This window comes from Rana temporaria, chromosome 10 (assembly GCF_905171775.1).
Source record: "Rana temporaria chromosome 10, aRanTem1.1, whole genome shotgun sequence".
Taxonomy (NCBI): domain Eukaryota; kingdom Metazoa; phylum Chordata; class Amphibia; order Anura; family Ranidae; genus Rana; species Rana temporaria.
In genome coordinates, this window is record NC_053498.1 from 20,265,404 (window position 1) to 20,290,357 (window position 24,954).

Here is a 24,954-nt window from a genome sequence, read left to right on the forward strand (position 1 = left end):
CTGCAGACTGCATCCCATGACTCCGTCAAGCACAAACCCTATCTCAATTCCTCCAGCTGTCACCACTCACCAGGCACTGACTTCTCCGATGGGTTATTACATGTCTGCACGTGAGTGACACTGCTGCTGTACACACAGGACAGGCGACAGGAGAGGGAGAGCTGGCCTCTACAAATGACGGTCACAGGGAGGCGGGCTCAGGGGTCACATGACTAGACTCGGGATACGAGCCGTGACTCTCAGTCATTGAATCATGTATGGGTACTTGGGTAGAGAGCTGGCAGTACTGGAAGAGACCAGAGACACAGTCAGGTCACTGATCTCAGGTCACAGAGACGCGTTTCGTCAGAAGACTCGGGACACATCCTCCAGTGCGGCGCTGCGCTTCTAATGATACTACGGTTGGACAGGGCACCTGCCTGAGTACATGTAACATTCTGCAGCGGCGCCGGGCAGCATCCCCTGCAGTATACAGCATCGCACGGTGCACCCTAACACTTACATAACACGGAGACAGGAAGTAGTGAAACCAGCGGACGGGCGCCCTAGGCGGCAGTGCGCCCCCAAGCGGCTGCTTAGTTAGCCTATTGGTAGCACCGGCCCTGAGATACCGTCGGAAGTTTTTTCACCTTAATGCATAGGATGCATTAAGGTGAAAAAACTTTTACCTTTGCAACCCCTTTAATTGAAGAAGCTGATTGGCTACCCACAGCTGCACCCCATTCTGAGTGCTCCAGTTTTAGTAAATCTCCCCCATAGAGGCGGAAAAAAAAACTACTGTCAGTGCATTCAGGAGTAGCGGCATTTTGGCAGAAAAAAAAAAAAAAAAACGCTTGACGAGCAATAACATTAGGCACGTTTACCGCTTGAATGTTAATTTATGTTGGTGGTCAGCATAAAAAGTGACTATTCCGGACAATTAAATTATTACTCAAAACGCTTAGCGTGCCTAAACAGGTCAGCAAGCGTTTTTTTTTTTTTCCTGCCAAAATGCTGCTGCCAGAGTTAAAGGTGTCTATAAGGCCCCTTTCACACTGGGGCGTTTTTCATGCGGTACAGCGCTAAAAATATACCGCATGAAAAAACCTGCCCTGTAATGTTCAATGTGAAAGCCCGAAGGCTTTCACATTGAAGCGGTGCGCAAGCAGGAGCGCTCCAAAAGTCCTGCTAGCCGCATCTTTACCGCGGTATAGGAGCGGTGCGTTCACTGCTCCTATACCGCGCCTTCCCATTGAAATCAATGGGAAAGCGCGGGTTAAAACCTCACCCGAATATCGCGGTAAATACGACGGTATAGCCGCGCTACAAATAGCGCGGCTATACCGTCACCGCAGCTCCACGCCTCAATGTGAAAGAGGTCTTATAGAGCGTCCAATGGCCCAGATTCAAGTAGAATCGCGCAATATTTGCGTGGGCAAAGAGCAAATTTTTTTCTCTGCGCCCACGCAAATATTGCGCTTTGCCCGCGATTCACGGAGCAGTTGCTCCGTAAATTGCGCGGGCAATATGCTAAGCAGCCGGGCGCAAGGCTGCCTAATGTAAATGATCCCGCCGGGGGCGGGAATCATTTAAATTAGGCGCGCTCCCGCGCCGAGCGAACAGCGCATGCTCCGTCGGGAAACTTTCCCGACGTGCATTGCGGCAAATGACGTCGCAAGGACGTCATTTGCTTGTAAGTGAACGTGAATGGCGTCCAGCGCCATTCACGGTTCACTTACGTAAACGACATGAAATTTAAACGTCGCGAGCGGGAGGCGCAGCTATACTTTAGCATTGGTTGCGCCTGCTATTAGCAGGAGCAACCTTATGCTAAAGGCGCCGTAGGGAAACTCCGTACCTTGCGTACGCAGGGCCCGCGCAACTTTTGTGAATCGGTGGTAGTATGCAATTTGCATACTACACGCCGATCACAAAGGCCGCGCCCCCTAGCGGCCAACGCAAGAATGCAGCCTGGGATGTGAAGGCATAAGGAGGCTTATGTCTGTCACATCCTAGGCTGCAGTCGGTGTAACGAGGTTCCTGAATCAGGAGCACTCGTTACACCGGAGCAAGTAAGCACTTGCGCCCGCGCAACCATAGGTTGCGCGGCGCAAGTGCTTACTTGAATCTGGGCCAATGTGTATAAAGCCTTGGATTTTCTATCAGGTTTGCGGGAGGCATTCCAATGACCAACTGAAGGATTGTTCCTGGCAGGATGCCAATGCCGATGTAAATTGCATGGTAGTGGCTTAATGTTTTCAGCCTGAAACAGGATGTGGCGTTACCGGCAGAAGCTCCATGGAAGGAACATTGCAACAGATTCATAAAAGTGTATACAGCGAGGCATGATACCAAACATATTGAAAAAAAAAATAAAAAAAGATTTGGGGTTTACATACACTTTACAGTCCATTTGCACTTCTGCAATCAAATGTCAGAAACCCCCAACTATAGGTTTGTTATGTGTTCCCATTCACACAGTATACCTAAAAATAATAAAAAAAAAAATCTTACCCTTCTAGTTGTTTCTTCGGGTCAGGATTATATACAAGACTGCAAGCTACTCTGAACAATTTCAAAGAATTAGAAGAGCAAACAGAAGAAAAGAGCATTTAACATACAAATGTACCAACCAGCCTTTGTTAGAACAGACAATGGCCCAGATTCTCGTAGATGGGCGTAAAACTGCGGCGGCGTAACGTATGTCATTTACGTTACGCCGCCGCAAGTTTTACAGGCAAGTGCTTTATTCACAAAGAACTTGCCTGTAAAGTTGCGGCGGCGTAGCGTAAATCCCCTGGCGCCTAATTTAAATGAGCCGGGTAGGGGGCGTAGAGCATTTAAATTAGGCGCGTTCCTGCGCCAAACGTACTGCGCATGCGCCATCCCTATAATTTCCCTTTGTGCATTGCGCTAAATGACGTCGCAAGGACGTCATTGGTTTCGACGTGAACGTAAATGGCGTCCAGCCCCATTCACGGACGACTTACGCAAAGGACGTACATTTTTAAATTTCGACGAGGGAACGACGGGCATACTTAAAGCGGGAGTTCACCCATTTATTAAATTTTTCCCCTTTTCCCCTTAGATGGATGCTCGTTCGGTCTAGGGGAATCGGCTATTTGTATTAAAATATGAGCAGTACTTACCGTTTTCGAGATGCATCTTCTCCGTCGCTTCCGGGTATGGGTCTTCGGGAGCGGGCGTTCCTTCTTGATTGACAGTCTTCCGAGAGGCTTCCGACGGTCGCATCCATCGCGTCACTCGTAGCCGAAAGAAGCCGAACGTCGGTGCCGCTCTATACTGCGCCTGCGCACCGACGTTCGGCTTCTTTCGGAAAATCGTGACGCGATGGATGCGACCGTTGGAAGCCTTTCGGAAGACTGTCAATCAAGAAGGAACGCCCATTCCCGCAGCCCATACCCGGAAGCGACGGAGAGGATGCATCTCGTAAACGGGTAAGTACGGCTCATATTTTAAAACAAATAGCCGATTCCCCTAGTAAAAACGAGCATCCATCTAAGGCTAAAAAGTGCCCTCTAAGGGTGAACCTCCGCTTTAACATTGGTTGCCCCTCATATAGCAGGGGCAACTTTACGCGTCGCAAATCTAACGTAAACGTCGTAACTTCACTGCGTCGACCGCTCGTACATTTGGGAATTTGCGTATTTTGCTAATTTGCATACTCAACGGGAAAAACGACGAAGGCAACACCTAGCGGCGAAAAAAAAATGCATTTAAGATCCGACAGCGTAAGAGCCTTACGCCTGTTGGATCTAATGGATATCTATGCGTAACGGATTCTAAGAATCGGTTGCATAGATACCCGGGGCCAGATTAGGATTTACGATGGCGTACATTGCGTTGCGCCGTCGTAAGCCCTTTCAGAATCTGGGCCATTGTGTGCACATCTAGATTACAACTGATAATGAAGATCTACCAGCACAATACAGGCAGGGTTGTATAAGTGGTATTAAAGTGGAAGTAAACCCATCCATAAAAGTTTCATTTCTGGCATGTGCTGGAAATGTAACACTCCCATTGGTTGTGCTCTCAATCAAACTGTCAAGCCATCCAATGGCTGGTGTCAAAACTGATCACATGTGGAGCATCATGGCAGTTGTAGATTAAACAGAGGCCAAATGGCGGCTTCCTTGGCTGAAAATGATTGGAGGGTTTACTTCCACTTTAAGTATAACTAAAGGCAACACTTTTATTTAACTTTTCGATAGAGTGGAGAGGGATTAGAACGCTTGCCAGTTTTTATTGCTCTGTGCCCCCATTTGGGTTCTTCCAATGGGGACACTAGTTCTGGTGAGCTGGAGGTCCCCAAGGTATTCCCTCTCACTTCCTGTTTGGCTATGGGACAGGAAGTGAAGGGAAATCTCCACAATGGGACACAGATGGGGAAAACTTAAAACAGGGGTTATAACTCTCCCTTACTCTATCCAAAATGAAAAAATAAAATAAAAATGTGCCTATAGTTCTACTTTAATTATAGCCCCCATCTTTGGAGGTTCACTCCATGCTTTGCCCATATTTTAGTGGCTAATTGGCCCACCACCACCAAAATTCCTCCCCCCTCTGACAGCATGCAGAGGTCCAGCTCCCCCGCAGCAGCTGTCAGATTTAAAATCAGTGCAGCTTTTTGTGGGCTCTTCCTGCACATCCACATCATTCATTGACTGTAGGGTTGCCACTGCATCCCATTAAACCCAAACACATATTAATTACAAATGTTCTGAAGCCAAGTTAATGCAGATACTTTAAGCTTTTTTTCTCAGAACATGGGTGCAGGAACTCAACCACGAGCCCGTTCAGATTTCACAAACAGTAGAAGGGTCTAAAGGGGCATTAAATACCAGGATTGCATTACATACAGAGTGCAAAGCTGTCACTTGTAAACACAGAAACCAGACTTCTGGGTTTACAAGTGATTGTGGTGAGCAGACACCAAAGGGTCTGAGCCAGAGGTGGTGGAACTGAGTTTCCCCAAGTTCCCCCTGAAAAAAAGCCCTGCAGATACTACTAGACCCAATAAAATAAAAATAGTTCCGCTGTATTTCCCCCCCCCCCCCCCCCCCCCCCCCCCCAATGCCCACAGCTTCTAAATCTTTTTACAATAAAATACTGCCACTATATCAGGGGCGGACTGACAACTCATGGGGCCCCCGGGCAATAGAAGATTATGGGGCCCCTGGGCTTACAGATGGCCACCACGCCAGGAGGCAGTGCAGAGGCGGGGCAGCTAAAATCTCGTGATTTTCACATCAAAAGCATGTCGGTTTTGGACATATCAGGGACAGATCTAAAAAAAACACAGATTTTTACATACTGTCCCTGGTTTTACTGAGCCTGGCAACCCTGATGGGGCCCCCTAGTGGCATGGGGCCCTCGGGCAGTGCCCGTGTGACTCAATGTCAGTCCGCCCCTGCACTATATATATCTTTTCGCTGATCTGTATACCACGGTCACATGGTAAACTGCAGTTTGTCCAGTGCTGAGTTTTCAGGTAGGAGGAGATTTCCACTACAGCCTGTATACACGCCCACACGTGTGATGTCAATATCATGTGACCTGAACAGTTCAACTGAAACAGGAAATGTTCTCTCCAGCAATAGAGACTAATCTGAGTATGTGGAAAACTGTGCTAGAAGTACTAGAAAAAAGGAAAGCAGCAAAAAAGTCGCAGCTATTCAATTGGGAGCTGCGATTGACATGTAAACAATTGGTACAGAAAACAGCATGGAAAGAAAAATAAATTGCGCTGACCCCCCTAACCATGTGGTATAAATAATAATTTGAAAAATTCAATCACCAAAAAAATATATAAATATACCCCAAACCAGGCTAATAGTAAACTAATGAATAACTTGTGACAGTTGACATAAATATATCAATTACCATTATAGCAATGGTCTCCTGACAATTAATTAAACCATTGACAGTATGGTTGTAACCAGTGGCAGCAACATTTTTGGAGGGGCGCAAATGAAAAAAAAAAAAAAATTGCAGCCTCACTGTGCCCATCAAATGCAGCCACTGTGCCATCAATTGTCACCACTGTGCCATTCCATCAAACGCAGCCACTGTGCCATTCCATCAAACGCAGCCACTGTGCCATCAATTATCACAACTGTGCCATGCCATCAAATGCAGTCACTATGTCATCAATTCGCACCACTGTGCCATGCCATCAAACGCAGCCACTGTGCCATCAATTGTCACCACTGTGCCATGCCATCAAAATGCAACCACTGTGCCATTCCATCAAACGCAGCCACTGTGCCATCAAACGCAGCCACTGTGCCATTCCATCAAACGCAGCCACTGTGCCATCAATTATCACAACTGTGCCATGCCATCAAATGCAGTCACTATGTCATCAATTCGCACCACTGTGCCATGCCATCAAACGCAGCCACTGTGCCCCTCAATTGTCGCCACTGTGCCAATTGATGTCACTGTGCCCATTGATGTCACTGCTGTGCCCATTGTCGCTGCTGTGCCCTGTAAAATGCACTTACCTTACTCCTTCCACGTCCCTCGATGTCTTCTCCCGCCTTGGTGATGCTTCACCCAATCAGGTTAACGATAACCATAATCGGGGATGAAAGAAAAATCCTGGAAAAAACAGCCCAAATTCTTGCAGTCAACCAAGAAGTGGATTAGGAAAAAAGAGCTGACATGTTTCGCATCCTGTGATGCTTACTCGTAGCTCAGAATCGGGGAACCTGATTGGCTGAGACGGCCGCCAGTCTTATCCAAGGAACGCACTCCCGTACGTCCCGAGGATTAGACATCCGGGAGCCGAGGGCTGTACTCGGAAAGCCTATCAGAGCCGCTGGCTCTGATAGGCACTTCCGCACAGCCAACCAGCTGCCGTTATTCAGGTGGTCGGCACTCAAGTTCCGGCCATCTCTGAATAGACCAGCGGCAGCTGGCAACAATAACATACATTCATGCAATGCATGAATGTATGTTATTAGACTCGGGCGGGCGAGAACCAGAGGGGGCGGCGCTCCAGCGCCCTCTATGGACGAACCGCCACTGGTTGTAACTAATGAATGTGATTCAAAGAAAATCCCTAAAAAACGCAGTCCATAAATATTTGATGTTAGTGAACGCCAAATAATGAACACCAGTGCTCAGTGCAGAAAAAGCCCATAAGTTATTATTATTATTATACAGGATTTATATAGCGCCAACAGTTTGCGCAGCGCTTTACATCAGGGAAGACAGTACAGTTACAATACGATCAATACAGGAGGGATCAGAGGGCCCTGCTCGTTAGAGCTTACAATCTATAAGTTGATAATTATCGTGTCCAAAAACGTGATGAATCCTCCACCAATCAGCAGAAATGACTTCTTACCAGCTTGCCATGATCCCCTATGACAGAGGACCACATTGTGCATGTAATCAAGATTCTCACTCCAGAAAGCAGCCCAAACAAATCCGATCCTTAGGCAGTAACTCTCGTCCAATGGCGGACATAAATCATCAGTAGATATACACGATATGTAAAAGATAATGGAAGCTGCAATGAAGTAGTACAAGTATTAATCTGAGTATGTGAAGGACGGCTACCCTCACTATTATATGACCTTGCCAAGATAGACAGTGCAAGAGGGAAGGTTCTCTCCATATAGGATCAAAGAGCCTTTTTACACAATGCAGGGGAATTGCGGCGCAGCTACCGGTGCGGTTTTAACACCGCTAGTAGACGAAAAAGGGTCAATACCGCCTGCAATGCACCTCTGCAGAGGCGCAGTGCCGGAGGAATAGCCAGGGTTTCCCATTGCTTTCATTGGGAAGGAGCGGTGGAGGAGCGGTATACGTGACACCGCTCCTCTCACCGCTCCAAAGATGCAGCTAGCAGGACTTTTGGAGCGGTCCTGCTAGCGCACTGCCCCAGTGTGAAAGGGGCCTTAAGTTCCACAGTGAGTATAACAAGCATGCTATGTTGCATTCTCTTGTACAACTTTCCTTTAGATTTACCAAAACCATATAATATGAGGTCAAACACTTTCAATTTGTATGCAGTCAGGCAGACCCTTGCACTACATAGTTATACGAGATAAAACTAAAGAAAATTGAATAAGAAAATTGTATGGCCAGCAGGCGCTATTCAAATTCAATGGCACCAGAGTGTGCCAACATGTGCATGGCCCATTACTAAAATGTGAAGGTGTAATTCTGTGCTTTTATTATATACCGTATATACTCGAATGTATGCCGACCCGTATATAAGCAGAGGCACCTAATTTTACCACCAAAAAAATGGGAAAACTTATTGACTCATGTCCATCTGCATGCCTCACTGTACCCATGCCTCACTGTACCCATGCCTAAACTTGCGTTTAACATGGGAATATATAGAAGGGGTGCCCGGCTTTGAAAAATCGGTACTCCCCAGCCATAGGTCCCCCAGACAGCAAACTTTGCACACTTGTAGAGGAGAACGGGGGCTACATGTGTGCCAAGTGCCGGTATCTGGTCCCCAAAGTCACCAGAGACATGACCGTTTAACATGGGAGTCTATGGAAGGGGTGCCCAACTTTGAAAAAATTGGTTCTCCCTGGCCAACAAATTTTGCACACTTGTAGAGGAAGAGTGGGGCTACATGTGTGCCAAGCTTGGGGTCCAGGGGACCTACGGCCGGCTGGTACCGGGTCCCCAAAGTCCGGGAGATCAGGCGCAAAAAGGTGACTTGAGTATAAGCCGAGTGGGGGCATTTTCAGCACCAAAAAATGTGCTGAAAAACTTGGCTTATACTCGAGTATATACACCAGATTTTTAAGGATTCTTTCAAATATGACCTGGTGATTCTAACATGAAGGTTCTTGTTCAGGCACTCCCTGTTATAGGGTGACCGTTATTTTCCAGTTCGACTCCTCCATTGCCAACTGTCAATGGAGACTAGACATGTGCATTGACGAAAAATGTGTTAGTTTTTTCGCGAAAATTCTGAATTTTAAAAAATTTGTGAATGAACTAATTTGTCAAAAGACAAAAGTAGACAAAAGAAAAAAACATTTTTTTTAAGAAAAAAAAAAAAAAAAAATTGTTTTTGGCACACAGTAGCAAACTACATTTTAGTGAAGGTTTACATCTACATTACCTCCAATAATCGCTAACCTTTGGTCCTGCAGCTCTTGAAGACCTATCTATGATTTGCACCATGCCAGTGGTTGTCATGCACACTGGAATTATGTCCAACTGTCGCCAGACTAAGCCGTGTTCTACAGGTCATGTACATTGTGTCTTATAATAAACAGGCATAAATGTCCATTTCACATTTATTAAGAAAACAACATTTTACACAAATCAATATGGATAAAAAGCGATCAGTACATTTATTTCTTTCATTAAGCTTCTGCTGGGATTGCCAAACAAAGCAACACGGCTTAAAAAGGGAGAAAACAACATACAGTCAAAATTACAATGGTAGCATATGATCAAACAGATAAAACGATATTACATAAACTGAACTCAATGTTTTTTCTTTATATGATTTTGTGTAAAATAAAATGAATCTCATACATAAAGCCAAAAGAAAGTGGCTGCCTGCCAACAGGACGATTTAAAAATCTTTTTTATACCAGAACAAGTGGTGTTGGGTGACCTCTTGTGTTTTATCTCCATGGGGTGCTGCTAATGCTGGTGAATTGACAGGTTATAATCAGCATTTCTAAACCTTTTTACCCTAGAAGAGCCCTTAAAAATATTTGTCAGGTCTCGAGGAACCCCTGCCAACACCTATTCATTGGGGGGCTTACTGGAAAAAAATGCCCCTTTCATTGTTGGTCAGTTGGAAAAATTACCCTTACGTTGGTGGCCGATGGGAAAAATGTCAACCATAAAAATACCAAAAAAAGATCCCTGGTGCCATGTTGCCAACTCTGCCAAGTGGTGTTGACCCTGGAACCATCAACTGGGAGATCAATCAGCCACAGCTCAAGAAACCCCCTAGCAGTCTCTGGAGGGACCCTGGTTGAGAATGGCTGGATTAAATCCTTGTGGGGTTTGCCTAAGCTCATTAAACAGGCTGCAATATTTCAATATCTGTAAAATTAATAAAGTAAACCCTCTCATAAAGTAAAACAGGTTGTGATCAAAGCAGCCACTCAAACTCCCAGACTGTACTAGTACTGGAGCAGTGAAGAGGAACTTACCCCGAGCTTCACTCAATGTGACATCACAACCATCCAATATGCAGCCCTGGGGAGAAACGGCAGCTTCCACATATCTCCTTTGAAACAATTCTGTAACCATCTAAAACATTTTTTTTTTTTTAAAAAAGCTACCTGCCAATGACAATTCTTATTACCGATCTCGGTGGTGGGTGATCTCCACTATCTATCTTCTGGAGCAGGGGTCTCCAAACTTTCTAGAGAAAGGTTTATTGTCCTTCAGACTTCAGAAGGGCCATACTGTGGCCAGCGGGAGTGGAAACTTTCCTTACATCAGTGGGAGTAAACATCACCACATTTGGTATTATGGGAAGGAATGGTGCCCCATGGTTGGTGTCAGATGGCAGAATAGCATCTTGTATCAGTGGGAGAAAAGGTGCCCCAAGCGTAGGATGAAGGCCAGCAAAGAGCCGTAGTTTGGAGACAACTATTCTAGGGCTACCACTACCAAAGTGTCTTCATCAGCAAACACTTCAGGGTATGTTAGATGCCTATTCACCCTCTTAGTCTTTTGACTTCATCTACGCACCTTCCAAGCCACTACTGTGTCCTGTAGTGAGTTAGGGGCCAGCAGATGGTACCATGGCACATGGTGGTGTAGGCAAGAACCTGGCACACCCAGAAGTGCCAGATTCTGCTGAAGGCCACAGCCCAAGATTAAACCTGGGATCAAGAGGTAAGAATTAGAAGACATCTTTTACTGGGAGCTTCGATTTCAATGTTATTGGATAATAATATTGTTTTACAACTCCAAGTCCTTGAGAACCCTTCAGAGGTCATGTTTTCTTTGTTACTATTGCACCTAGATGTCACTGGTTTGATTTATATGCCCGCTGAAGCAAAGCCTACAAATACAATATGTTTTGGGTTCTTAAGGGCTGCAGTTGGAAGCTTGGGAAAGGTAATAATTGACTTTATAGTTAATGTTACCTGTTTTGTTCCCTTATATCTGCACAGTATTTTGAAGTACCCCTTGTACCTTAAAGGAAAACCATTGTTTTCTGCTCACCCAAGACCTTTAACTCCATGAAGTTCACAGAACAACCCATTTGGCAGAAAGTGCTGCTGTGGTCCCCTCAGAGTGGCTGGCAAAGTGACCCCCAAGCTTTGGTCATGTTATCTCTGCTGAAGGTTAAAATCATAGTTCGGAAAAGGCATGGACTAGCAGTTTTTGCCTGAAGGTAAGCCAAAGATCACATAAGCAACGCCTAGGCATCTGGCAATGCAGCTGGCCTCTGTGAGAGCCTAAAGCACAGTTTTCTGCCAGGTGGAAGTTTGAGGTCTTCTTCAAACATCAAAGGTCCACTTTAAGGGAAGTAAAATATAATAATTAGTATTGGCAAAGTGTGTGACATTTTTTTAGGATGGGTCAAGCACAAGGTTTTTCTGACTTTAAATGCCTTCAACCCCTTATGGTACAAGTGTATCAGTACCGATAATTGTTAGTGGCTTAGGCTCAGCTCTTCCAGACTCTGGTCATAGAATTCTACTGCAGCAGACAGCTAGCGTATGTCCTATTCCAGGACAACTAGAAAACAATCAAGCCTTTTTAAACAACAGTTTGCAAAGCATCAATTCCTAAACAGATGCCCATTACAGAATCTGGCAACTCAGTGCAAGACAGATATTCTCATCACTGGTATCTATTGCACCTGGAAAATGAAACATTTTTTTGTGTGGTATGTATGCATTCAGAAACTCCAAATGAGCCCCCACATTCCTTCTTAGGCTTTAACTGGTAACAGGACAAAAGAAGGATTTGTCTTGATATCAAGGAGGCAACCTTGAAACAACAACACGTTCAAGAAGGCCCAGATCAGGGAACAACTAAAGGGCTCCAGAAACTTCCCCCCATGGTCAGACGTGACGACACACAACATGACCAAACTGCAAGTGGTTCTAAAAAACAAATCCAAAAGATGGTCACCATTATCGGACTCTCCCCAGATCCATATACAAGTTATCCTGCTAAATGGGGGCCTACACAACCCGTATCAAAGTCCGATGGGAGCTTTTCATCGGATATTCTGACGGACTTGGATAGAGAGCAGGTTCTCTATTTTTCCGTCGGAAATTCTGACGGAGTTTTTCCCGGTCAAATGTCCGACCTTGTGTATGCAGCACGAGTCTTCTTATAATAAAAGTGCCTACAGAGAACCACCGTAAAGAACAGAACATCATAGTACAATGTTCGTCACCAATCCAAGGGCCATCAAACGAGACTCGCATCAGCCGTATACCACATTCAAGGGACATCCACCGAATACTGAGGTGCATACAACCACACATGTTCAAACTGAAGCAGCACGGCCCTTCCAGTGCACACCAGGTACACCATTTTTAAAGTAGTAAGGGCAAAGCTTCCCAAGTGGTCAAGAGTGGAGCCAGAAAATGTAGTGGGAGACCCCCTACCTGAAACCCCTAAGAAATATAAGGCGAGACACACTTTAAATAATGCAGTAAATACAATCCAATTAATGCTCTTCTGATACACTTCAGGATAACATCTACAATCCAACAGATTAACGTTATTCTATGCCGGAATCCCTGTTTAACAAAATAGTTCTGCCCTTTAAGGCCCGTTGCCTGTAATATGGCAAGTGGTATTAATAGATCACAAGAGCAACGCTTTCTATGTCTGCCAAACCCTCCGTATTTATCATCTGCTGTTAAAAGGAACGGGCCAAGCTGTTTCAGTGTGCTTTTTTTACGCTGACATATTAGTGAGACAAAGGCTGCTATTCCTTATGTCACAGACAGGACTAGAAGATAGCGTCTCGGGGAGAGCGTGCGCACAGCTACTTAATAATGCAAATCTCAACAGCACAACAGAAAGCGCTCTTAAATCTTTGCTACCCAGGCTACCGCTTTCATCGCTGGCCTTTGAAGTTGGCATTGTGAAAACAGCAATTTTCAAGCTATTACACCTGCCTTAAAATAGACATGTCACTACATGGGAGACCAAAATGCTCGAAAGGAGGACTGTGGGGGTAAATAAGAAAAAAATACCAATTTTTTTTCTATAACTGTGAATTGTGTCTAAGCAGTACCCTGAATAGGTGAAGGTGCATAGGAACTCCTAAGCCTGCTATAGCTGTATATCTGCAGTGCGAGATCTAAGGCACTGTTGCCCCTGACTGCTAGTCTTAAGAGATTTGGAGTAAGATTTGGTGGTGTCACTACTATTCTTGCTGGAGGCTTGGACTTGAGAATACAAAGACCTACCTCTACTAAGATGGACACCTCTACAGAGACACAGTGTGAACCAAGACGCAGAAAATCAGTAAGCTACTGGCAGAGCCTAGGCAAAACTGGCCAATAGTCTATTCCCTATCTGTTTAATTTTTTGGCAGACCATAAACAAAACTGGTGTTTTGCCCTCTGATTTACTTTTTTGGGCACATATTTTTGGAGTTTAGCTCCTTTTTAAGCTCTGTTTAATCTTGCTTTCATGCTAGGGGGGTAAAGTGATAATAAACCCTCAGTTTTTATGCACTTTCAGCAGCTTGCAGCTTCTTTATCCTTTAATTCTGACCTTTGTTTCTTTTTAAGCTGGTGCCATGAACGCTAGCCAAGGTTTTCCATCTCAGGATGGCTCCTATGGAGCCACCCTATCAGTGCAGGGGCTAGAGCTGTGTTTCCCTGCACTGTGTGCATCAATAGAAACATACAACCCCTTAGTCTAAAATGGCAAGGCACTCCCCTCCTCCCTTCTTCAATCAGACTGGCTTCAGACTGCACTGTTAACTCTTTCCGGTGACGACCAGAAAACCATGGAAGCATCACTGGGAGGGCCAGTAGCATCGAACATTGTAAACTGCAAATGCTGGGGTATTTTTACCAAATAGTTTACTGGGGAATGTTTATTTTGTTGTGCACTAAAAAACACTGATGGTTTACTATTTCTTTAAGGGAGTTGTAAGGGCTGAAGGTTTTTTATCCCTTTCTCTCCAGCGATGTCTACGAGTGTCTTAGCTGTCCAGGACTCTCCTCCCAATTGACACAGCTGCGGCGCCATTGGTTCCGTCGATCAAAGTCAGTTAGCCAATCATTAGAGAGAGGGGTGGAGCCGGGTCAGGGCTCCGTGTCTGAATGGACACGCGGAGCTGTGCCTCGGCTCGGGTGCCCCCATAGCAAGCCGTTTGCTTTGGGGGCACTCGACAGGAGGGAGGAGCCGGGAGCACAGAAGAGGGACATGAGAAGTGGAGGATCCGGGCTGCTCTGTGCAAATCCACTGCACAAAGGAGGCAAGTATAAAATGTTTTTATTTTTATTTTTTAAGAAAATAAAGGAGATTTTACAATCACTTTAATTACAGCTTGTTAGGAATATGGAAATATTTCAATGTTGGTAGACTGGCCACATTTTCAATTTAAGGTCCCTTTGTCTGGAATAAGATGTTGTTGGTTTCAGATGGTATTAGAAGGTTAATTATTGGAGTACTGTAATCCTTTTCTGGAATTATGTAAGTCCAGCTTTCAGTAGCTGTAATGTTGCCCATTTAATTAATTCCAGTCAATGCGGCCCATTAATCTACATTTGACATTCCTGTCCTAAATTAACAAAAACACCACTAATTGTACTTAGCTCATAGTATGTGGAGACGGCCATGAACAATCTTTCAAATATAAAAAAATAAAAATAAAAACATCCCTGTTTTATTCTATTCTCCTATCCAGCATTTTGTCTCCTATTATAGGACAATATCATTCCGGTGTTCACCCGTTTCCCCTTAAAATGTAGGTAGCCTGGGCCCCTAAAAGTTTTAAAAATGAATCAGGCTGCTGCCAAAATGACAAAAACAGTTCCATCATATAGAAAAGAGTGACAGGTACACTTTAAAGAAAAAATAATTCTTAACAATTAAAATGATACAAAAAAAAAAAAAAGATTAATGTTCACCCCAAACCAATTAATAACCTCTTAATCAAAGCGCTAAGCAGTATTTGTCTCTGATCTTTGGAGCGTAACGTTCTTTGAATTCCCGTCACCAGATTCGGAAAGCAGGATGTGATATTTGGCGGAGGACGGTTTGGTTCTGTGCAGCATGCGAGCCTGAATAGGAGAAAGAAGAGCGACAGATCAGATCACAGTCTTACGCTGGCTGGAGAAAGATCACAGATGTACGGCAAAGCCAGTGCTAAGATCAGCTAGAATACGGCTTCCTTCCTACATCAAGTCTGGATTTCCAAAGGCTAGACATGCGTTCTGCAATTCTTTGACATCTTTTTAACAAGCAGACCCAATGTATAGAGGGGCAGCCGTGTGCAAATTTCTACATAACTAAAAAAAGAAAGGAAAAAATAAGCAGCACAATTAACGTGTGGGCAGATATGACAGACCCAAGTAGTCTTCCTCTGACCATCCATGATGGGCATCTATCACTTCACATTGACTTTGTATATAGCAAAGATCATTGGAGATTCTCCCTCTCCCTGCTAATTTAAAAAACGTTTGGACACCCCTGAGTTAGGACAACAGCCATTTAATGGTTTGACAGTTCAGAATAGAATGTCAGTAACTGGGACAGTTATCATTCCTGGGATGCCTTGAATGTACTGTTTTTATCGGCGTATAACGCGCACTTTTTTCCCCCTTTAAATCAGGGGGAAATCGTGGGTGCGTGTAATACGCTGTCTCTGAGCGCCGCCGACAAAGCCCGAGCCGAGTGTACTGCGCACTCGGCTAGGCCACGCTCGGCTCCGCCCGCAGCCACACGAGAGGAGCCGAACACCCCGGAAATCGTGCTCTGCACAGCTCGACCGAGGCACCAAATTCAAACACACAACGCTGCAACCCCCGGCAGACAGACGTGACGGACACCGACACGGCTGGACGGACCGGCAGACGGACGGACACCGACAAGGCTGGACGGACCCCGCGCAAGGCCGCAGACGGACGCCGGACAAGGCCATCGATGGACGCCGGGCAAGACAGCAGACGGACACCGACAAGGCTGGACGAACCCCGCGCAAGGCCGCAGACGGACGCCGGACAAGGCCGCCGATGGACGCCGACAGCAGACGGACACCGACAAGGCTGAGCATCCAAAATGTAAGTTTTTTCCTAAACTACCCTTCTAAGCCTGGGGTGCGCGTTATACGCCGACGCGCGGTATACCCCGATAAATACGGTAACTGTTTTAGGAATACCTAAACCTGCCCGATGCCCCTGGAAGCTGGAAATCACTGTAGTAGGCATCTCCAAAGATCTATGCTACTGCTGCATACTGAACACAAGAAGTTGACTGCTCAGCAGTTATGAATAGATATTACAGGTTATTTGTATATAGACAGAAATATGTAGAGCCTATAGGACCTAAAGTTTGAGAACATTTGACCCTCACCTCGTGACCAAGCAGGTTGGACATCTGATTCCAAAACCATGGCCATTAATAAAGCAGAGCTCTACCCAAAAGGGGAAGCGCCGGTTGTTTGCTTCCTCCCCCTCCGCTGCCACATTTGGCACCTTTGTTTTTGACAGGTACCCATCCCCACTTCCTGGAGATCTCGCCGCAGCGAGGTCCCCCGGGAGTTCTGCCTCCCTCCTGCTTCCACTACTGCTGGGCTATTCAGAAAGCACAGCACACTTGGCGCATGTGCAGTAGGGAACCAGCTGTGAACTTGCAAGGCTTCACTTCCAGTTTCCCTTACAAAGGAATGGCGGTGGCAGCACTGGAGAGTCAATTGAAAAATCGTCTGGGGTGCTGACAATGCGGTATCCCTGGACAGGTAAGCATCCTAATATTAAAAGTAAGCAGCTATAGTATATGTAGCTTCTGACTTTGAATTTTTCTGGTGGTGAGGGGGGGGGGGGGGGGGTGTAGTTCCTCTTAAGGAGTCTAGAGGTAGACCGATATGGGTTTTTCTCTGGCCGATGCCGATATTTAGAAATTGGGGTAGGCGATGGCCGATATATGATGCCGATTTTTGTGGCCGATATTTTAGGGCGATTAAAAAAGAAAAACAACCTCACCCACTCCACTTCTTCCTGCTTACTCCTGTCACTCTAGCACACGCTTGATGTCCTCGGTACAGATGGTACTGGTTTGGAACTGGCAGGTGGCACTGGTTTGGAACTGGCAGGTGGCACTGGAAATTGGAACTGGTTGGCACTGGCAGGTGGCACTGATTAACGGTGGCACTGGCTGGCATTGGTGGGTGGCACTGTCTGGCAATGGCAGATGACACTGGCTGGCACTGGCAGGTGGCACTGACAGATGGCACTGATTGGCGATGGCACTGGCTGGTGGCACCGATTGGCGGTGGCACTGGCAGGTTTCACTCTAAGCCGAGTGTAACTGTGAAACTAACAGAGAGGAGAGAGAGAGAGGAGCTGTCAGCTCAATGTCGGGGGTGGGCAGGACCAGCAGCTAAATTACACCAGGAACAGCGGTCAGTGTAAAATATCGGCCTAATTTTGATAATAATCGGCCGATGCCGATTTTTCAAAAATGGCCAAATATCGGCCGATATATCGGTCTACCTCTAAAGCAGTGGTTCTCAACTCCTGTCCTTGGGACCCACCAACAGGTCACGTTTTCAAAATAACTGAAATGTTTTCAAAATAACTGACATAAATCACAGGTGATATCAGCATCTCCCCCCAATGTAATATTTAAAATCTGGCCTGTAAGTGGGTCCTGAGGACCGGAGTTGAGAACCACTGCTCTAAAGGAATCCCCCAATTTTGGGGCTATAACAGCCTCAACCACTCCAAGAAAGCTTTCCATAAGATTATGGAGTGTCTCTTGTGCCCATTCAGCCCATAACAAGCTTTTGTGAGGTCAAGTACTAATGTTAGATGAGACAACAAGAGTTTAGAAGGGTTGAGGTCAGGGCTCTGTGCAGGCCAATGAGTTCCTCTATTTCAGGGATCTCAAAACTACGGCCCTCTAGCCGTTTGGGAACTGCACGTCCCATGAGGCATTGTAAAACTCTGACAATCACAGATATGACTAGGCATGATGGGAATTGTAGTTCCTGAACAACCAGAGGGCCATAGTTTGGAGACCCCTGTCCTATTTGATGGTTTGACACCCAATATCTGCAAAAGCGGTCCAACTCCATATTAATGGTCATGGTTTTGGAATAGGAAAACAACAAACTCATATGTGTGATGATCAGGCTCTTTCAAACCTTTGGCCATATAGCGTAACCATTGAAGTGCTTCAGACTCTGACAAGTAATATGAAATAAAAAATCAAACATGGACGGTAGGACATGGGTGAAGCTGGGAAAGCAGATGCAGCGTCATCTTCATAAACAGCACCCTTTAAATTTTGACCAGATTCACTTGTACCGATCACCCTGATCTCCTACAGACGCTCTGCATGGAATCACTGTTGTAGCTAAGAGAGCTCAACAGAATATAAACATTTTCCATTATTTATGTTTAGCTTACTTAATATAATTAATAGATGTTGTCTTTGATATTCGGATTTATTGAATGTTTAATTATTTAACATGCTTCATCTCGTGCAATGTAGGAAGGATCCATATAAATATTATATCAAGTGGAAAAACAGAATTAAACCGATTAGCGCTAAGAAACTGACCAGCTCTGGCGATCACATGACCAGTGGCTGGGTGTCTGAGGAGGTGCTGCTCACAGACTGCAGGCTGCCCTTGTAGATAGGAGTCCTCTTCTCTGCATCAATCCTGTAATTAGAATAAAAAAAAAAAGAGAAAGAGTGGGTTATCGTCAATGCATGCCGAGTTGGGACAAAGAGCCCTGGAGGAACCAGAAGCTCAGTAGATCCTACTACTGTTCGCTAAAGACATTCTGGGACTGGTGGTTAATTCAGGCCTAAACAAAGAGCACCTATAGTCTTAGAGAAAACAGAAAAATTGCCATTTCCCTTTAGGTTTTCTTTAAAGATTAAGGTTTTAGAAGAAAATTATGCTGCATTCCATGGGTTAATCTGCTACTATCACCAGGCAAGCACTCAAGGACTAGATTAGGTACTGTACTTGGTGTTCTTCAATGTGAAAAACCCCAAAAAATGTAATTTCCCTTTAGATTTGCTTTAAATATAAAAGGTTTTAGGGTGCTTTAGAAGGAAATCATGGTACATTCCATAGGCTAAATGGCTACTATCACTAGGCAAGCACTCAAGGAGTGGGTACTATACTTGGTGTTCTTCAATGGGAGAAAACCAAAAATGTTGGCATTTCCCTTTAGGTTTGCTTTAAAAATAAAGGTTTTAGGGTGCTTTTGAAGGAAATCATGGTGTATTCTATAGGCTTAATGGCTTCTATCACTAGGCAAGCAGGCAAGGACTAGCATGGGTACCGTACTTGGTATTCTTCAATGGGAGAAAATAAAAAACCTGGCATTTTCCTTTAGGTTTTCTTTAAAGATACAATTTTAAGGGTGCTTTAGAAGAAAATCATGGTGCTTTCCATAGGCTAATCTGTTACTATCACAGACAAGCATTAAGGAATAAAGTGGGTACCATATGTAGCCTTCATCAATGGGAGAACTAACTACACCATGAATCAGAATCTGCTACCATCACCAGGCAAGGACTAAAGTGGGTATGGTACTTGGTGTTCTTCAATGGCAGAAAACAAAAAATGTATAATTTCACCCTTAGATTTGCTTTAAATATAAAGGTTTTAGGGTGTTTTAGAAGGAAATCATGGTACATTCCATAGGCTAAATGGCTACAATCACCAGGCAAGCACTTAAGGACTAGAGTGGGTACTGTACTTGCCATTCTACAATGGGAGAAAACCAAAAATTTTGGCATTTCCCTTTAGGTTTGCATTAAATATAAAGGTTTTAGGGTGCTTTAGAAGGAAATCATGGTGCATTTTATAGGTTAAATGGCTACTATCACTAGGCAAGCACTCAAGGACTAGAGTGGGTACTGTACTTGGTGTTCTTCAATGGGAGAAAACAAAAAAACGTGGCATTTCCCTTTAGATTTGCTTTAAAGTTATAGGCTAAGGGCCAGATTCTCAAAATTACCGGCGTAATTCGAAAATCCCGCCGGCGTATCATTGTTTTGTATTCTCAAAACAAGATACGCCAGAATTAGGCTAGGATCCGACTGGTGTAAGTCACTTACACCGTCGGATCCTAAATGCAATACTACGCTGGCCGCTAGGTGGCTTTTACGTCGATTTCAGCGTCGCATATGCAAATAGGGCTGTGCGTTAATTACGTTCACGTCGAAACCAATGTATTTGCGGCGTACTACGGAGCATGCGCACTGGGCTACGTTTAAGGCCGGCGCATGCGCAGTTTGTTCGGCACGGGGGCGCGCTTAATTTAAATACAAGCCGCCCCCTTTGTATTACGCAGGGATACGCCGGGCCATTTACACCACGCCGCCGCAAATTACGGAGCAAGTGCTTTGAGAATACGGCATTTGCTCCACTAAGTTGCGGCGGCGTAGTGTAAATAGCTTATCTCTAGGCAAGCATGCAAGGCTTAGAGTGGGTACCATACCTAGCCTTTTTCACAGGGAGAGAACCAAAAACTGGCATTTCCCTTTAGGTTTTCTTTAAAGATTAAAGTTTTAGGGGGCTTTAGAAGAAAATCACAGTGCTTTCCATAGGCTAATCTGCGACTATCACTAGACAAGCATTAAGGAATAAAGTGGGTACTATATGTAGCCTTCATCAATGGGAGAACCAACTACACCATGAATCAGAATCTGCTTCTATCACCAGACAAGCACTCAAGGACTAAAGTGGGTATGGTACTTGGTGTTCTTCAATGGCAGAAAACAAAAAAACTTTCACCCTTAGATTTGCTTTAAATATACAGGTTTTAGGGGGCTTTAGAAGGAAATCGTGGTGCATTCCATAGGCTAATCTTCTACTATCAATAGACAAGCATCAAGGAATAAAGTGGATACCATATGTAGCCTTCATCATTGGCAGAACTAACTACACCATGAATCAAAATGAGTACAGGTGCTCTTTATGCCTTGCACGATTTTTTCAAAATATCCAAACCCATTATAGACCTTTGTGACAGGTCTACTTTGATATGAATACAAAGTTGAACAGATAGAAGACTGAGATTGGAGAACGCAAACACAGAGGCCCCCCTCCAGTCTCCTCCACGCCTTTTTAATCTTACTCACAGGCTGATCTGTGGCTTCTTTAGCTGTTGCTTGCGGTGACGGAGGATGATGACAAGGAAAGTGATCAGCAGGATGGTAAGCACTGCTACAGGAAGAACGATGTACAGGAGGATGTCTCCCACTTGCAGGTCAGTATTGAAGTCTGTAAAAGGAAAACAATCTAATATTTTATAAGCATGCAGTGACATACGGTGTTAAAGTACAAGTAAAACCTTTGTTGAGGAAAAAAAAATTGAAGTCATTTATAAACATTGCATGAATTCCAGCCAACCTCACTTGCAAGTGAGAGCGCTAGGTGGGAGGCTCTGCCTGCTGTGATCACACAATCACTCTCCGTGTTGTACGGAGATAAAAGCAGTGAGCCAGTCACACGAGTAGGAAATTAGATTTCTGGGGACGTGGAGAGGGAATACAATTCATAGAGAGGTGCCTTCACCTACTTTCAGATGTTTCCATCCACCTGGTTTGCCTGTTGGGAAGCCTTGAGTGTCCCCTAGAACCTCTGAGGCTACAGTATGTGTCAGCAGCTCTGGGCATTTTTCATTGAGTCTGGTGGCATCTGGGTTTTCAGTTCCACTTAGGATATGTGCAGGAGCTTCTCATAAACTCTAATGGCACCTGAGTGCCCAACCACATGCCATGGCCATTACATAGGCAGACTTATTCTCACTGCTGGATTACCTATTGTAACGGTCACCACCGTTTACGACCTTCCATCAACCCACGACAGCTTATCCGACACACAGACAAACCATCAGGCACGATCCATATCAATTCCCCAGAAAATGAGACTGACCGCTCTATTCTCTGCTTCAAAATGTATGAACACTTTTAATGGTTAGCTCTCAAGTTTATATACAGTTTTCAAGGCATGTTTCAGCGATTACAGGAACAATCAAACTCTCCACCCACACATCACACCCTGGGGGGGGGGGCTTCAATACACCTTCAGATGGCTAATTGCTAAACATTCCAGACATATTGGCGCCGGCCTATAATTATCATGACCTAATCACTGCACCCGAGAGGTCACATTCCTTCATTAACAGAATTCAAACAAAACACCATCACACAATGAATTCCCCTCAATCCACATCTTTAGACAGATGTTCTGTCTCCGCATACAGCTTGACAAGTTCCATTCCACACACAAAACAGTATTTAGTATACATCATGGGAGATCCTGTACCAGACTCAATTAGCATGTCAACAGTCTACACAGAGAGATGAGCTGAAAACCCCTGTAGTAGACACGGCAACTTCTTTGATGGCCACTAGCTTCTAGGTCCCATGCTGAACAGCTGTCTGCTGCATGGTGAACACAAGTAGTCAGCTGCTCGACACCGTAGCCATTCAGAGATTGTTTTGCATTGTTTCAATGAATACAAAGCGTTCTCTGGATTGGACCAGAGAATGCTTTCGATTCATTGAGAAAATGCAAGGCATTCTCTGAAAAGCACTAATGTACAATGGCTGACTGGGAAGCTAGCAGGGATCTGTGTTGTAGTAGTGTCTACTATCAGGATTTTGAGCTCCTCAACCAAACTATATCAACCTTCTTAATACAGAATGACTTTTAAAATGGCTCTCCAGTCTCAGGGAACCCCTGCTAATAATAATTATATCTACAGCTCATGGTACATTAGTGTGATGATTACTTGGAAGAATGTTTCTTACATTTGTGATAGAGAGCAGTTCAGCTCGGGTGGGAAGTGAGAGAAATTGCCAACATCCCTAATAGTACATCAGATAAAAAATATAGAAACCCTCTGACGGGACTTTAAAGAGGCAATGACTCTACCAAATTACGTATGTAAACCAAAAGTTATAAAAAAAATTGAATTTATTACAAAATCTAAAAAGAACAATACATAAGTGTCTTTTATCAAAGAAACTGCCTATAAATTGATGTCTTTATCTTTATCTATGTATAAAACCATAGATAAAACCACTTCATTATAAAACACTCTTGTATACATATACATGGTGAAGCTCTACACGTTTCGAGCTTTTTGACTTAAATCCTCTTCGTCAGGAGCAAGTGGTGTAGAGATTTTTTATGATCGGGGTAGGCCGATGCATATAGCCTCCAGACTGCAGATGGAAACCAAAAGGGGGAGCTACTGAGTGGAGCGTACACTTGACCCCAAAAACCCGATAAGTCCGAGCCAATACATCCATTGGACCCGAATCTCACTTGAAAGTTTATGACAAGCGATCGCTAGACTTGAATGGTGGACCCAAAAGGGGGAAATTCGTATGGATGCTGGATGGTATACTCACAAGAATTTTAAATTTGGAAATTGGATGTTAGAAGGGAAATGGTAGTGCTCGGTTCAATATCGAGCATTACCCTTAGTAGACAACTTCAAATAAGCATCAGTGTCAGTTTTTCCAGCAGATGGTTGGTGAAGCAATTGGACAGGAATGTGTTTTAATGGCGTCCAGCTATCCCAGGCAGCCTACTTCCATTTGTGATCATTGGAAGAACCCCCCCCACTTTCTTCTTACAGAAAGCTAAAAAGATCATTGGTGTCAGTGGTCACTAGACAGAAATTACTCATTGCTCAAGGAACCCCCAGCAACGTTTTGAGGAACCCTAGGGTTCCATAGAATCCTGGTTGAGAAAGTTCTATAATGATCCCACAGGTACGGTATAAGCAGAGTATCATTGGTACAAGTTGGATCAATGTAAATATGTAAAAATATCCATACCCAGACTTCTTCTTTAATGTTACTATCATAGCTATGTGTACTCATGACAAGCTCTGTTCAGAACAAAAGTACATGGGGGCCTGTATGCTGTACATGCACTGATGTGGGCCTGGGCTGTATGGCACCGGTCAATAGCTCAATAGAAAGTTGTATTGCTCACCTACAATCCTGAACATATCAGGATCCCTGGGGGTCACACGGAGCTCAAAGGATCTTGTCTTGACCAGACTGTACATATCTGGATGACGAGCTTGGCACAGGTACGTTCCTTCAGAGCTTTCATCAACATTTGTGATGGTGAGAGTGTCAGAGGGCAAAATCCAGTCACTATCCTACAAGGAAAAGGAAAAAAAAAAAAAGATATTATACAGCTGCACAGGCCTATTATAGACATACTCCTGTTAACCCTTTTGCGACCACAGGTAACTAAAATTTAGATGCCCAGACCAAATTTAGCAGCTCAGTGTGCGTCTTTGGCTATGTCAGGGCTTGGCCCTTGCTTCCCTGAGCTGGCCGCTCAGCTGTCGGATAATTGCCAGCTCTTATCTCTCCATAGCGACTCACCTGTTGATGATCCTGCTCGTCAGTCCTGCCTACTTAATGGGGATGTAAAGGTATTTTTTTTTTAAATAACAAACATGTCATACTTACCTCCACTGTGCAGTTTGTTTTGCACAGAGTGGCCCCGATCCTCGTCTTCTGGGGTCCTCGGCAGCTGTCTCGGCTCCTCCCCGCAAGAGCTAACCCCCTTCTAGGAAGTGCTCTCCCAAGCTTGCAGGCGTAATGCATAGGATGCATGAAGGTGAAAAAACACAAAGTTTTACAACCCCTTTAAGCCGTCCAGCTCAGTTGCTCTCTGCCTTTGCCTTGGTCAACATCACAGAGACTATCTCCTGCGTTCCTGTTGAAGACTTGCTTGGCTGATGTTCCTTCTGGCTCCTGATGATGCTTGCTGTTCTACAC

General features: G+C 44.7%; 1 protein-coding gene across 1 annotated transcript in view; it reads right to left on the bottom strand.

Annotated features, from left to right (window-relative positions):
- Nucleotides 1–14,422: 14,422 nt before the first annotated feature.
- LOC120916394 (basal cell adhesion molecule-like) overlaps nt 14,423–24,954 on the bottom strand; it is a 77,034-nt gene continuing 66,502 nt past the window's right edge. Inside the window, exons 5-8 of the mRNA XM_040327348.1 lie at nt 24,152–24,323; nt 21,277–21,418; nt 18,733–18,835; nt 14,423–15,230 (exon numbers count right to left, since the gene is read on the bottom strand). Coding sequence (XP_040183282.1) covers nt 18,745–18,835; nt 21,277–21,418; nt 24,152–24,323 — 405 coding nt within the window. The 3' untranslated portion in view covers nt 14,423–15,230; nt 18,733–18,744. The remainder of the gene's footprint in view (nt 15,231–18,732; nt 18,836–21,276; nt 21,419–24,151; nt 24,324–24,954) is intronic.